The following is a 16,255-nucleotide window of genomic DNA, read 5'->3' as shown; positions in this document are numbered from 1 at the left end:
GAGCTCTATCTTGATGAGGATTGCCGTCACTTAAATTGCAGCTTTCACTGTTGTCGCATCACCACTGACCTTAGAGGAGAGAAATAATGCTTTGTTTAAATCTAAATTAACTCTGCCCCCCCCCCCCCTTGCCTCCTGCCATGTCTAATTATATGAATTAATGGTGTCCACTTATCACAAAATTGCTCGGTCTCCGTTCCCTCAAGTCAGTTGTGATCCATCATTCGGCAGAACAAGACCACTTTAACTTTCTGTCAATGGAATCCACTCTTTGCCATGTTGCTATGTTCACATAGCCACTTTTACACCATGTGCTAGCAGCTACGTATAACTACATAGGTTGAAATTACAATGTAGATCCAAGTGCTCAGTTCCGATTTAATACCTATATCAGATCTTTTTCTTGCTTTTTTCCCATTATATTTGCTTTTATTTAGCTTTGTCTGCAGCCACGTTGGCACCGCAAAGGAACATCTTTTCTCAATTTCCTGAGCTGGATAAATTACATTAAATAAATAAATAGATAGATGTACATTTCAAGTGGCACATGTACAATATGGCTATGTGTACATTCACAGACCAACTGCATTCACAGACACTCTAATTGCACGTAAGCACCTCAATGAGTGTCACCACCAACAAACAACACAGGAGTAAATGATATTATATAACCAATACAAATATTCAATGTTGCAGGACGTTGAGATGGCTCGGTGGGACTTTTACCCCCATTTTAATGATTTTAATGACAGTAATGTCTACATTACACAACCGGCCACCAACTGCAATTATTTTGCTTAATAAAAGATGGACAAGTTCTTACAGGGCTTCAGACTAGGAGCACAGTAGGCCCACAGGAATTAGAAAATTTAGGGCCACACAAATTGACTATATTACTGATAAATGTGCAAAGTGAGGAGCAGAGGTTTGTCAGGAACATAAAAATATGAAAGAAATAAAAACAAACAAACAAACAGCAAATGTATTGGTCACATATGCACGAGTTGATGAAAAATTTAATTGTACCGTATCAAATTTTAGGGGCAAGCTGCTACCATTTAGGTGAGCCCTGTCTGACGGACCGTATTTATATCATACTGAATGCTTTAATCATTCCTGCTGTCGTTCAGACTGACAAACTGGCACAGATGCACTGCTTGTGACCTTTTCCTGGTCCTCACACTTAGACCTATTCTTTGCCCTACACAATAGACCTGGCCCTTAGACATAGACCTACCTATTGGAGGCCCTACCTCACAGACACAGTCCAAGGGCTAATGGCTTCAAACCCAGTAATAGTCCTGGCCCGAGTCCTTAGAACTGGGTCTAGTACTGGCCCGAGAACTTATTCCATGTTTTCGTTCCAGACCTTGGTCTTAAACCTGATACCTAGTCAGAGCCCTAGAATTTATCGTTACTACTCACTCTAGAAATCGGTGCTTGGATGCTTGTCTTTGACACCCGTTGACAAATTCTGACAGTGCAGACACTGAAAAGGCCAGCTCAAAATAATGTCTAAGTTGAAAACTGACTCTAGTGCTCAGGCAATGAATCCAGTGCCAACCTCCATCTTCCTCGGAGTAAAAGATAATGGTCTTGGACCAACATCAATGTGGTCACAAAACAAAGTGCTTACAAACAGAGGCACCCTCAAGATATATTTAATCATTTACACACTGAAATTAATGGTTACAGTTAGGGAGTGCTCATAGTTGTGGTTAAAAAATTTACTTTTTGTGGAGCATTCTCATAGGTTGGATTATGAGGCTCTGTCTATAAATGAATGCATACCTGCTGGGCGGGACGGCTGCTTGGTGAGGACAATGGAACAAACAGCCCCCATCACACAAAACTTGATAAATAAAATGGTATTTTGTGGGCGGCACTTCAGCTGATGAGTGGTCGCAGGCCGGCAATCGCTGCTCCTCGCAGCCTCACTTGAGGAGTCCAGCCACAAACAGAGCTATCCCCAGCTTTCCTTTCTGGCCCTCATATCGTGGTGTAATTACAACAGAAATGGCTGAGCTTCTCGAGCACCCTTGGCGCCACCGGAGAGCTTGTAAAGTGCCGTCTGCCCTCGGTTATGCTCGTTAAAGATGTGCCGTGTATGGCCACAACACATTTCGCTCAGTGTGCTGATACAATTGAGCAGTGCAGTTGAGAGACTCGTACTTTTTTTCTTCAATGCCGATCCCGTGTTTCAGCGTAACGGGCCTCTTCACGTCTTAAGCTACTGAGAGGTGACACTGTCACAAGACTGTGGGTCACAACACAGTCTGCTTCAACAAGTTAATGCTTTTAAAATTGGTGAAAAAAAACAACAACAAAACAAACAAAAAAAACCATCTTAATAATTTGTCCCTTTTGCCATTGTGGATCTTGCTTTGTCCTCTGGGGCACAACCGTGCTGGAAAACCAAAGGGTCTTCCCCAAACTGTTCCCAGAAAAAAGCATAACGTTGTCCAAAATGTCTTCCATAGATGAATAATTAAGATACAAGCCAGGATAAGTATTCAAATCAATGTTGCAAGCCTGGGGCAACGATTAAAACAACAACAACAACAAAAAAAAGTCATTTTAAAGGCAACACAACAATCCTGTTGAATTATTTGCACCCAGATTCCACCCAAGCAATGATGTGAAAAGCATGAAAATGCTTCATCCTGTCACCTTTTCAACACACACATTTGCAAGGAGCAATGACGTTATAATACTCGACATGGATCATAACTTAAAAATAAGAGATTTTACGTTTTAAGGCATTGTCATTATTATTCCATTTTACACTGTCTGACTACATATTATTCTATCTTTTTGTACTGTTGAGTACAAAAATGTTTCAATAATTTTCTCTGGTCATCATCATTTTATTTGAAAAAAAACACAGTATTTCACATGTTAATAAAAAAATTGAAGTACAGGTACCCGCTAGTTATCTTAATTTTCAGTACAGATCCTTGAAAACTGACAATTGAAAAACAAGTCATGATAATAATTGTGATTTATATATCTATCTATCTATATCTCTCTCTCTCTCTCTCTCTCTATATATATATATATATATATAAATGTACGGGCATATGTACCCCATCAACCCCCATCTTCATCTCTGAATGGCTACATACATACTTGAATGAACTGGTCCTTGTCTTAAAATAAATAGATAAATGAATGAATAAAGAAATAAATAAAAGCGGACTTTGTATCGGTCTGTCGTGATAAAGAAGGAGCTGAGCCAAAGGGCGAAGCTCTCAATTTACCGGTCGATCTACGTTCCAACCCTCATCTATGGTCACGAGCTATGGGTCGTGACCGAAAGAACGAGATCCCGGATACAAGCGGCCGAAATTAGCTTTCTCCGCAGGGTGTTCGGGCTCTCCCTTAGAGAGAAGGTGAGAAGCTCGGTCATCCGGGAGGGGCTCAGAGTCGAGCCGCTTCTCCTCCAAATCGAGAGGAGCCAGATGAGGTGGCTTGGGCATCTGATTCGGATGCCTCCTGAACGCCTCCCTGGTGAGGTGTTCCGGGCATGTCCCACCGGGAGGAGACCCCGAGGACGACCCAAGACACGCTGGAGAGACTATGTCACCCAGCTGGCCTGGGAACGCCTCGGGATCCCCCGGGGAGAGCTGGAAGAAGTAGCTAGGGAGAGGGAAGTCTGGGCTTCCCTGCTAAAGCTGCTGCCCCCGCGACCCGGCCCCGGATAAGCGGCAGAAGATGGATGGATGGATGGATGGATAAATAAAAGCCATCACTGACTGAGATGATGTATCAAAGTATCTGCATTGTTTGTTGTACAGGTGTTCAAGAAGGGATCGCTGCCCGAGGGCAGACGAGGCCTACCGCTTCAACACTGACATTGACCGCTGCGTGAAGGTCATCGCTCACCCAGAGAGCATCGCCGTATCAGCCCACAGCGTCCCAGTGAGTCTGCTTCACGTCCTCTCTCGCCCATACGACAGTACGTTGCCACGCAAGTAGTCAACATCAACAACACCCTGCATGGGTTTGAACACGTACTTTGTATGCCGGCTACATGCAGTGTTTGACTTGAGCTTCCAGACAGTATTTTCAAGTACAAAGTTTAAAGAAGAATCTTCAGTTCGACTAGCATTCAAAGATTACCTTCATCATATACATTTGATCAACTCAGATAAGGCCAACTGGCGCAGCTAACTTAAGCAGAGTCAGCCAATTTTCGTTTCAAAGCATCTCAAAATCTGTCGCTTCATACTCAATCCTGTCTGACGTACAGCGAGGTGAGCTTATTGACTAATCGCGGCGCATCCGCCCTTTTCCTAGCTGCTGCTGGAGGTGAACAATGTTCCGGACCTTTCGGTGGGAATCACCTGTTCCTTTGGGCAGCAGGCCGAGGTGGAAGGACACGTCAATGGCAACAGGGTCATGTGTCTGTCCCCGGCAGGGAAGGAGGTCCCGCTGATACCAGAAGGACAAGGTGCGCCTGAATAAAAGATTTGTTGCTCAGTGACTAACTTCCACCTTTTATTGAAGAGGTTGCCAGTGAAAAGTAACTCACTGTCTGAAGTGCAAAGGATCGGTCTTAAGAGGACATCTTCCAAATCATAACATGACCATAAAATTGGTTCAACAGGGCAAAAACATGCCAAAGATTGGTTGTGACAAATTTTGGATGCATAACGCTTTCTTTTACTTTTATTTTTTTTGGTTTAAAAAAAAATCCAAATATTGCTTTAGGACAGTTGGAGTAAGAAGAAAAGATCAGACAGGAGGCATGTGACAGTAAATGTCTGAAAACTCTGAGACCCGTCCAAAGCAGGAAATGTTGACCCCTGACAGTCCAGACTGCAAATGAATGGTGCTTGTGCGAAGCCGCCACTGGCTAATTTAACCTAATTGTGGTATCAAAATTCTGCTGAAAGCAGAATAGCTCCACAGACATATTTTTGAAAATAGACACGTCACAAAAAGATTTACATAATTGTTGGGTGGGAACTATTTGTAGAGAAACAGTTACAAAGTTTGGATTAACATGTCCCCTTTAAAAGAGGCTACTCTCCAAAGAGTGCAGCAAAATCAACACTTCATGGCATTCACTTTCTCTCATTCTGTGGTGATGATGTCGCAGCTTTTGAAGAAGCTTAACAAGCTACCGGTTGTGTGTGTGTGTGTGTGTGTGTGTGTGTGTACGGCCAGCAATTAGAAGTAAGAGCAAACTTTAATGGACTGTAAAAACGCTCACTGCAGTTCTCTTGGGAGTGTGTGCTTATGTGTCTAAGTGTGTGTTTGTGAGTATCGAGCCGATAAGCTGAAGTTCATGCTGAATCCACAGTTTCAAGTTGGGACACGATACCCGACCGTGATATTATTATTTGAGACATGAACAAAAGACATAGGTTAATTTTGTTTAATATGCAAATAGTTTGTCCTCCGAGTGCAGTAATCCTCTCAAGTTTTCACCCTGCAGCACGCTTTGCAGAAAGACAGACGCTCGGTAGGCCTTCGTAGCGAGGAGATAAGAAAATCCTGAACATTTTGTTTCTCGTTTGCCCGCACCTTCTCTCTCTTTTTTTTTTTTGTTTAGCCTTATTATATAGCCTCCTCCTCACCCCTCTTTGACGCAAATTTTCCACATTTTTGGCTAATTGACACTGTAGGTCAAAGTGTCCATTTAGGATTTGAAGCTACATATGCTATCCCAGGTGACACCCACATTGCACGTGAATAACTACACAAGCATAAACCCTGGGAATGGAAAACACCAAACCAAACAATAATTCATTAATAATGGAAGAATTGGCCTGGGCTGACTTCTTTTATTTAATTAAGGGACACATTTGAAAATACTCTTCAAACGCACATTGGTTCACACCAAACGTTTAAAAACTCTGAGCGTTGTTCAAACTCCATTCGATTGCTCAGAGTGCACCAAAAAAGGAGTGCCAGAGCGTGGTCTAGAGTCCAGACTCTAGATTAACCTGGGTTCGATCGAACCCCAAGGGTTCGGTAAGTCGGTCTCAGGGGTTCGACGGAGCCTCTGCCATGGAGGGTAAGATACACGCAACTCAAAATGTTTAATTAGTTCTGACACGCCTGCTTGGCCATCACTGGCTGCAGATGATCACATTACATTGCTTGTCCAGTCAGTGCTAGTTCGTTTAGTAGTCAACATGTGACTGTCCCGACAGTACGTCATACAAAAAAAATGTATGCTTAGCTCTTGAAATTTTATTTACCGTATTTTCCGCACTACAGGGCGCACCAAAAATTCTTCAATTTTCTTAAAAGCTCACCGAGCGCCTTAAAATCCGTTGCATCTTTTGTATGGTCATTACGGTAATTTCTTTCTCTTTCTTTCTTCTTGCTTGGCTCTCGACGAAGGCGGACGCTTTTTTGCTCTGCTCCTGTCCACCCCTCACCCACCCTTGCTCGCCACTCAGTCTATGTGCTGTCCTTGTCTGACTATCCTAGCCTCCTGCCGTATTTTCATCCTAAAAACAAACCATGGAATTGGTTGGCTGGTCTCTCGATGCCATCGACAAAATTTTCTCGACGAGAAGAGCAGGCAGTGGGGAGCCTACTTGCCCCTCGGGGACATTTGCTGCCGGGTACACCCTAGATCCTTGGAGGAAGTGGAGAATGGTGTGCCTGTCAATACTGTCCATTGAGGATGTGGAAGACATCTACATTACACTTCTGATAGCAGGTATGCTGCTGTTTGGTGTTAGCAGTTTCCTGATCTATCGTAAAATTCAACCGACGGGAGCGGCTTTGTTGGTTGTGAAGAAGCTGCCGGTCTTTTTGGATGGCACGGCGCGGATGTCCAACACTCAGACTCAAGCGGTGACTGAGCTCAACCGCAAAAATGGATGCGGTTTTGAAGCGTCAGTGCAAGATGGAGAACAACTTGGAGAAATTGGGATCCGCGCTCAGAAAAGAAAGAAATTGCGGATTTGGCTGATCGGCGGCATTGAAGAAACACAGACCACGGACTCAAGGCTGTCTGGAATTGTTTGGCAGCCGTTCCCAAAACATCTGCTATCTCGACCTTTCCCCTGGAAGAACGTACGCATGGAAGCTAGTGCCCTACCATCACCCCCTCCTTCTCGGCCATTGACTGATAAGCCAGAACTGTCTCCATGAGAAGACCTTGACGAAGCAGCTGCGGCCTGACATGCACACACAACCAGACAATCACACGCGCATACACACCCTTGTATCACTGCCTTCATCGTGGACTGATCCGTGGACCGCTCGATGGACCGTGCAGTTGGTCGGATGGGCCGCGTCGCGTTCCCCCCCGCCCCTTCCCATCCATCCGCCCCCTCATTACATATTATGCCTTGTGACAAGAAGAAAAAAAAATACAAAATAGCCATTCAGTGAAGGTGCGCCTCATAATCCAGTGCGTCTTTTAGTGCGGAAAATTTCATTTCACACACAAAAAAAATCTGATGAGGATTCCTATATTTCAATGAGGTCAAGCATGCAATGACTTGCTATAGCTGATCTATGCTCTTCTACTGCACTCGCATTGGCCGACATCCAATATTCATCTGATTTTGACTTGCATTTGGATTATAAACAAAAGATATCTGATTCCATGTTTGTTTTCTATTTATACTACATTGGCTCATATCTTAATCATGTCACATGAGGGGAAAAAACAAAAAACATCTGATCTGTTACACTTAACACAGGCAATGTACTCTAAATCCAGCCTTTTATTGACATTGTCCACCTCTCTCCTGTGTCAGATTGGGCCGGCGTAAAGCTGAGGCTGAACTCCAAAGAGACAGGTCAAATGGTGGCCAGCACGGAGGTGAAGTTCTACAATTGCAGCACGCACCATATGTGAGTCCACAGACCTCTGCACTCGCTCACTCGATGGAGAGAACTGGCAACCTCATTTAGGTCACTGATGGACTGCTTCTTGCTTCAGACGAGGCTCCCAGATAAATTCTTGAGCCACATCGGTCTGTTGGATTCCATTTTAGTCAACATGATGCATTTGTCACAGCCTGTTTGTTTGGAATTTTAACCGCCTTCCCTTCTAACAGATGTAAATAGGAACAAACAGATCCAGTCATTGATGATGGGCAAATAAGCACAATAGTTGCAGGTGCCTAAATAGAAAAATCATAACACTAAATGCCATTTCAATTTTTTTTTTTTTTGTGATCCAACAGTTTCCCTAGGGACAACTGTTTGATAATTGTTTTTGTTGTAAGATAAGAGAAAGATAGTGTCAGATGTGCTCGGGTACCTGGAGGGCAGATGAAACAATGCAGTAATGAAAAGAGGACTTTTCCCTCAAATGTTCACATTATACCATACTAATAGACAATAAACATGGTGAGTGACTTGGCTTGGAACTATTATGCTAGCGGGACTGCATTTAGCGTCATAAATGGCACCTTGGAACATCTCTGAACCACACTGCTTTACAAGAGACATGTGTTCAGTATTAATGTTAACCTGAAGTCAGATTAGGAGACAGCAATAACTGGATTATCACTCTTGGTACGGTGGTCATTTAATTTTGTAAAATTCTCGAAAAAAAATACCTGGCATTACCTTTGCCCATTTTCTTCTTTTTATTGTATCATTTTTAAAAAAGAATCAGCTTTGCAAACACTCCTATGTATGCTTTATTAAATGTAGTGAACCAACAGTAAATGGATGAGAAATGTGGCAGAAATACATTTTCCTAAATTATCACTTGTTCCTGTTATATTTCATATTTATATTATACATATAGATATATTTTGTTTTTCTTGGAACCAAAATGGCTATAAGTCACATTTTATTGGGTTATTATAAAGTTATTGATAGCTAAACAGCACACATTTTCTTGGCAAATGGCTTTTTATTTTGTTGTCAGTGGTAGAAAATGAATAGGGATTATAACAATACATAATGTATTACTTTGGGTCTCGGGTAGGAATATATATATTTTTTGAGACTTACGCAAAAAAAGAAAAAAATCATAGTCTACTCTGTAATAAAAATAATTTAACACTGCACGATGAAGTGATAATTTTACAAGACCCTTTATGACTTTTTCCAAAAGTGTTACATTTCATTGTTATGGTACAGCATTAAATATTTCATTGCACTTCCTCTTCATGGATATGAGTTCACTCTTTTCGCTAATTGTCAGCTCGAAATCAGGCGGGCTCACTTTAAGGTTCGTGCGGAAGAATGATGATTGAATGATTAATGAAGAATGATAGAATGTTGTTCCTTGCAGTTGATTCCCTTTGATTGGTGGTGTTTGCCTTCTGCCCAAAAAACATTTTTATTCTGTAAGTTACACAAGTAGCATTCTGACTGTACTGTTTGTCCCTGTTTCTGTTCGGCTACTGGAAGTTAACAGAAGGCTAAACAAATATTGCAGTATCACCTAAAACCATTGGCGCAGTGGTGAGATTACTCAATCAACATCATAGAAAATGGTTGGATGGATCCTGAGCCCAGCCAGGGTTAATGGACCTTTAAGGTATTATCAGAGTTGTGGCAGCACTGACAAACAGCAGTGACAAATGGATTATGTTAAGATTCTACAAGACTCAACAAAGACAGGTCAGAGCAGATTTAAATCCAGAACCATTGATTATGAGGCAGATTTGCAAGCCCCACCGATCCGCAAGAAGTAAAAAAAAACAAAAACTGCTTTGTTGTGGCTTTTTGCTTACATTACACCAAAGTGTTGTTGCCTTAAGAACACCGATAATTGGGTTCAATTAGAACACTGTCTCCTTTCCGATCGAAGTCAGCAAATGCATCTACCCTGAAAGATTATCCTGCAGTATGCGGTGGGTTAAGAGTGATCGTTCCTCCCCAACCTGCCCTAAAAACAGTCTCTCCCGCCTTCCTAATTGCAAACACTAGATCTATTCAATCTTCCCGAATACTAATCAGCCGATCCACAAACTCCAGAATTGTGATGTGAAATGTGACGAAAGCCAACAAGGAAGTAACGTCAAACTCGCGCTGTTTTCGGAAACAAATCAAAGAGCAATTGTTTGTCTTGAGCATTTGTATGTGTCTCTAAATTCATTCACCACAATCAAAATGACAAGAAGTCCAGTTTTCACCCGTGATGTTTTAACCGACTGTGACGATACTTGCGACTGTCAGTGTGTGTGGTGTGCCATGTTTGTCGTCTCGAGGACACCACACGCTATAAGATTAAATAATAAACAATTAAAGATACTTGGTTATTTATATTGCTTCATGTAGAGGTCACACGTTAAAAAAAAATAATCTATGAACATGTTCAATTTCAGTATGATTGTATCCCACTTTAACAATTGACCTCGATCAAACCAGTGGTAGACCACAATAAAGTTTTCTGTGGCCGTGATAATCAACATAAGTTTGACGATCTCGTCACGTTACGTAAATTTGGCTGATTCAAAACCCATTTACAGAGGTGCCTTGACATACAAGTCCCAGTTTTTGGACATAAGAGCCATTGCTCAGACGGTGTTTTGCTTTGACTTGCGAGCATTTTTTTTAAAAATAGAAGCACTGGTGTCAGTGAAACCAACTCACTTCACAACAAACAATTACAGTAAATATTCTCTAGTATGGACTCGTGTTTGTGCTGTCCAATTTGTCCTGATAACAGAAATTCCTCATTTAGGAAATGAGCATGGTACATGTCCTTTATGAACCTGCAAGTATGTTGACAAAATGCACGTGTAACAACACAATCAATAAAATACAAAAATATATTGTCCAAAAACTGTTTATATAACAAAAACTGCAATACAGGTGTATCCCAAAAAAATCACATCAGTAAAATACATACAGTATTTTAATGTTTATTTTTTTCTGTCTTGGGAAAAAAATGTGTCTTTTGGATTGTTTTGTTGGATGCATTCTTTGGTTTATGACAATGTTTGCCTGCGTGTCATACGGTTTTCTTGCTAGTTGCAAGTAACTGTCCCGTTGATCACCGATGTCTGGTAATTCTTGTGCATACTGAAGGATTTTTGTTGCCATTTGCATTGCTTCCTTGCTGGGTGGTGGCTTGTCATCAGGAGTTGAATCGATGCCTTGTTTTTTAAAGTTTCGTAGATTTGCGTCTTTCCGACTCCAAGTGTCTGCTGATCTTTTTAACTTTGTGTCCAGCCTCGCTCAAACGGATGCATTTCACTCGCTCCGCTCCAGTCGTTACAGTTCTTCTACGTTTCGATGCGATGATCTACACGACGTAAGTGAATAAAGTTAAAATCTTTCGCAATTACAGTAAAACGCACGCCAATAAAAAGTCGCTTACACGTCTTCGTTTCGAATCTGATTAATGAAAACGGCGAAGCGAACACGTTTCTTCGGTCATGTCGAGTGGGTGCTGCTTTTAAGCTAGTGCCGCGTTCTCCAGGACGTAAGTGAATAAAGTTAAAATCATTCACAATTACAGTAAAACGCACGGCAATTAAAACTCACTTACACGTTGTCGTTTAGAATCTGATGATCGAAAAACGCGAAGTGAAAACTTGTTTCAGCGTTGTGTCTTTTCCGTCGCATCGGGTGGGCGTTGCGTGTATTTAAGCTCCCGCGGCATTACACCTCCATCCGGGTTACGGGTAGTGGAATTTCCGCTTACACAAGTTCCGGTAACACGTAATATCGTAGTCAAAATGTTAATGCATAGGTTTTTATTCCGGGTGAAGGATATTCCTTTCCATAGAATTCCGGGGATGGGAATATTTACTGTATTTAATAAAAAAATACCAGTTGATTGAAACTAAACAAAGAGTTCCATGTTGTAGATTCACATCACTCTTTAAAATGGATATTTTAACACAAACAGCAACACATGACATGGCAATGTAACAAAACGTATGGGTATATATTCTTTATCCTCCACAAAAAAGTAATATTACTGCAACTTACTGAGTCACCTGTGGAACTCTTCTGTTTTCCTTTCCTTTCATTTCAATGGGGAAAGACAAGTTGAGATGTTTTGAGTTACAGAGCAAATTAAACTTGAAATTCAGGCTGCCACTGTATACCCTCTTGGGATTTGAACCAGCCGCCTAGCGCACACAATTTACTGTTCGGTAAATTACCCTGAGCTACGAGCTCATAATGTCATCATTCATTGATACACAATAATGTTACTCCTGGAGGTTGCATTTGATTGATGAAAGTGTTCGTAGTGAAATTACCTCGCAGTGGCAGAGAGCACACCGCCGATGCTAAAGGGGTCTTTGACTGCGACATAAATACGCGAGCATACCCAATTAAGTCATTACAGAGAGCAGTGGGAAGCTCATCATACATACACGGCCCTTCATTACCGTGGCGGTGACCCCTGCAAACTCCGTGATGAATATTTTACGTCCAACGCCGCTCTTGACCTGCAGCATCACATCATTAATAATCCCGACGCCGCAGCACTCTGGCAGTTGCAGCCTATTAATACTTCACCTCCACACACAAAAAACTACATGTCTCTCACTTCCTCCCACACAGCATATTTCAAATTCTTCCATCGCCACACTAAATCCCCCCACCCCCCTCACCCAAGCCTCCCTCACCACCCCTAGGCAGCGAATGATAATACAATACATAGACGGCACTACATTTATTGGCGTTTGTGGCGTCTGTTGTGCTGCAGCATTGCAGTACTGATTGTGGTTTTATAAACCCCCCAACCCCCCACAAGCTTTTATTATATTTCAAGGTCGAACCCAGCAAAGTGGGAGTCAAACCCCTCTCCCGAAATTGATGTCTCTTAAAAGCAAGCCGTATGGTCTGATCATGACGACGACAGGTGTTGCCCGTGTTGTTTATGGTAACGTGAAGGTTTACAGAAATTGGGAGGCGAACGATCAAAGTCGTGGGTGAATATAGTCGACTTCCTTGAGCTATGGCTATTTTTGTTGTCAAGGTTATGGCCAAAGCTGTTGTCAAAGCTGGGACAGGAGGGAACTCCATAACAGTAACGTTCTACATAGATGATGCAACAGTCGAAGAAATGTTGATTATACAAGGGGTCGAAAAAAAAGATGACAGCATTTGAAACATGATACGAGTTTAATTTGTTACTTGACCACATCGGTAATTTAAAACATTGAGATCTTAAAACATTTTACACATTAAAATGAATGGAAAAGCCTTAAATGAGCTCAACAGCAACCTCTGCATAAGCATGATAACAATCCTGATCATTTGAATCAGGTGTGTTGGAGAAGGTAAACATCTAAAACAAGCAGGACAGGGGCTCTCGAGTTTGTGACCCCTTGGATTAAAGGGTTAAAACACAGCCACATATGCTAATCATGGCGCATGTTAGCATTAGCCTTAAGCTAGCTGACCTCAGGCTCAGCTAAATAATATACCGGTATACTGTACAATTAAAAACAAATACCAAATGTAACACATTAAATCTTTTCTTTCTTTGAAAGTGAAAAATCAATAGTTTGTCTTCTTTTTGGAATTGTGTGATGTATGGTCTAGAGACACGAGCAATAGGCAAAAGACATGAGGCAGAGTTAGAGGTGGCTGAGTTAAAGATGCTGAGATTCTCCTTAGGAGTGACAAGGATGCACAGGATCAAAAATGAGGTCATCAGAGGGACAACTCAGACAGGAAAGTTTGGAGAAAAAGTTAGAGAGGCCAGACTGAGATGGTTTGGACATGTACAGAGGAGGGACAGTGGATACATTGGTAGGAGAATGTTAGAGATGGAGCTACCAGGTAGGAGACAGAGAGGAGGGTAAAGAGGAGATTCATGGATGCCGTGAGGGAAGACGTGCAGGTAGTTGGAGTCAGAGTAGAGGATGCAGAGAACAGGGAAAGATGGAAATTAATGACTTGCTGTGGCAACCCCTGAAAAGGGACAAGCCGAAAGGAGAAGAAGAAGTCTTCTTTTTGGAATTGAACAAATCAGGCTGTGAAGCTACAGTTTCAACAGTTTGGATTATGCTGTACTATAAAAGCACCAATGACATTTGTTATTTCCCAGGAAAGTTGTTTTAAATGTCATTCGAAGTTGCCTTTGCAGTGAACTACCGGTAGTTTTTTTCCCCTTTATACAGCAACATATGTTTGAGGGATGCCGTTTCAAATGACTTAACTAGTGTGACGTTACGCCTGAAGCATATCGCTAGCCGTGACATCCACTCGCCAGAGGCTGAGCTGTTCTGTGTTTGTTTACTTGTTGAGTGTGAGGCAGTAACACTTCCCGTCTTGCTACCCTTCTACCTTGTTCCGTACAGAAAATTCCGGACAGAAAATCATCTCTAATTATTGCTATTTGTGAGTTAATGTTTTGGGGATTTGTTTTTTTTCTTCATCCTGTGTGGTTTTACTTCTGAGAATTGCATGGTGGGCTTGATGCTCTTGTTCTCACAGGCCAAAGATTTCACACCCCTGTTTTTTTACCCTAGTTGCTACTGTGAAAAAACAGTATCAAAATTAGATTTAAAAAAAATAATAAATAAAAAAGATGATTTGCTGGCTAACCGAGTTTCTTCCCCTTCCAGGCTTTTCACATTGGTTTGCACATTTTATCCAATTACCTTGTTAGTTTGCTTCAGAAATACATTTTCTCCCCTGCAAGCATAATACCGAATTAAATTTCATGAGATCAATGTAAGCAAAAAAGCTCAGCTACAGCACAGCCAAGCCTTTGTTGTCTTGGCGGGAGAAAACAGCCCTTTTTCTCCTCATTCTATTCCCTCAACAGCTGTGTATCACCATCATCTGTCTGTCTGTCTGTTATCTATAAACCTATCCATCCATCCATCACTGTTAGCGCTTACTCAAATTTGTATTGCCTTCATGTATTACATGTATTTGATTTATTTTTTCTGTCATTTGCACAGCATGCACTAATGAGTCTACTTGATCCTGCAGGTGTCTGTCCTGTGTAAACAGCACATTTAGGTGCCACTGGTGTAAATATCGCAACATGTGCACCCATGACCCGAGCAGCTGTTCTTTCCTGGAGGGCAGAGTCAACGCCTCAGAGGTACAACACAAACTTGCTTGAATGGACTGAACGAAACCATACATACTGTATATTCACTAGTATTACTATTCAACGCCTTGACAGACAATAATATTCAGTTTGTCATGTAACTCAGCAACTTCATTCCTCTCTAGTCATAATCAAAATTAAAGCTGAAAGGAGCAAGAAATCTGCCGTCATGTGCCCGTTTTTCATGGTGACAATTGATCTTCAAACGTTGACTACATGCTGCACCCCCTGAATTTTTCCACGAGGCGCTCGTGATTGAATGCCGCAGGATCATATGTGAGATTACTCAGGCTACGTTCATAGTGGAGGGCAAAATGCCCAATTCCGATTTTTTGTTAAATCCCATCTCCTTATGTACTCATTCCCATCACAAAAATAAATGCGCCTTCTAATGTGAACCCAATGAGCTCGTGGTGTGACACGCATGCGCTTATAGTACATAACACAGATTAAGTCACATGTATGCAAAAAAAAAAAAAAAAAGATGTCACATGGCAGTGTTTACTGAAGTAAATATGGTCCCGTGGGTAGGGACTCATTTCACCATATTGCCAGAGTAGTGAGGCAAGAGGAGGTAGAACTATTTTGGTGAAATGAGGCAATGCTCCTCAATCTCCACATTTAATGGAGATATCTATGAAAGACGATGTCACGTCACTGGAATAAATGAACCATCTGTGTGGCCGAATCACGACGATCACCACAAATGTCCACTTTATGCTTCATGGTTCAAATGGGATTACATAAAAGTCAGCATTGAGTGATGATGTATAGGTCGGATATGTACAGATGAGGGTTGACGCTGCAGATGTGATATCCACAAATGGAAGAGGCCCACATGGGCAAAAACAAAATTGGAACTGAGCTACAGCGTCAACGGCTAAAACACAAACATTTTCCGCAGGATACATGTGCTTTCAAAAGTTTTTTGAAAGCCACCAAATGGGCGACTCATTTGTTGCAATGATTAAACACGATTTTTCCAAGGAAAAATTTTAGGGAATACAGATGTTTTGATTCCACATTAGATCTACTGTGGTTATGTAGTTTATGTAGTGGCTCTCCAGATATAACCCCTAAACTGATACCACAGCGCATACATTTCACAAACACAACTGCTTGGATCTAAGCATGGCTTTAATATGCAGTAAAAACTTGCAAGCAGGACATGTATTATTGGGATTAGAGATGTCTTTGCTTCTGTAATCCCCGAGGGACATACTGAAGTGCGCATTAGTAGTACAGATGATGATGGTCAGACATCGAGATAGATGACAG

The 16,255-nt window shown here is 41.7% G+C and overlaps 1 protein-coding gene across 2 annotated transcripts in view; it reads left to right on the top strand.

Annotated features, from left to right (window-relative positions):
- The window catches only part of LOC147200988 (plexin-A2-like), a 126,669-nt gene that overhangs the window by 66,994 nt on the left and 43,420 nt on the right, over positions 1–16,255 (top strand). For both annotated transcript variants that reach the window (XR_015101581.1, XM_086117424.1), the window contains exons 6-9: positions 3,798–3,921; positions 4,300–4,453; positions 7,734–7,830; positions 14,854–14,968. Coding sequence is in view for 1 of the 2 variants with exons in the window: in XM_086117424.1 (XP_085973550.1) it covers positions 3,798–3,921; positions 4,300–4,453; positions 7,734–7,830; positions 14,854–14,968 (490 nt within the window). In the remaining variant the exon portion in view is untranslated. The remainder of the gene's footprint in view (positions 1–3,797; positions 3,922–4,299; positions 4,454–7,733; positions 7,831–14,853; positions 14,969–16,255) is intronic.

This window comes from Hippocampus guttulatus, chromosome 8 (assembly GCF_054856545.1).
Source record: "Hippocampus guttulatus isolate MCC_2025c chromosome 8, RoL_Hgut_1.0, whole genome shotgun sequence".
NCBI lineage: Eukaryota > Metazoa > Chordata > Actinopteri > Syngnathiformes > Syngnathidae > Hippocampus > Hippocampus guttulatus.
This window is presented reverse-complemented; position numbering and strand designations above follow the sequence as displayed.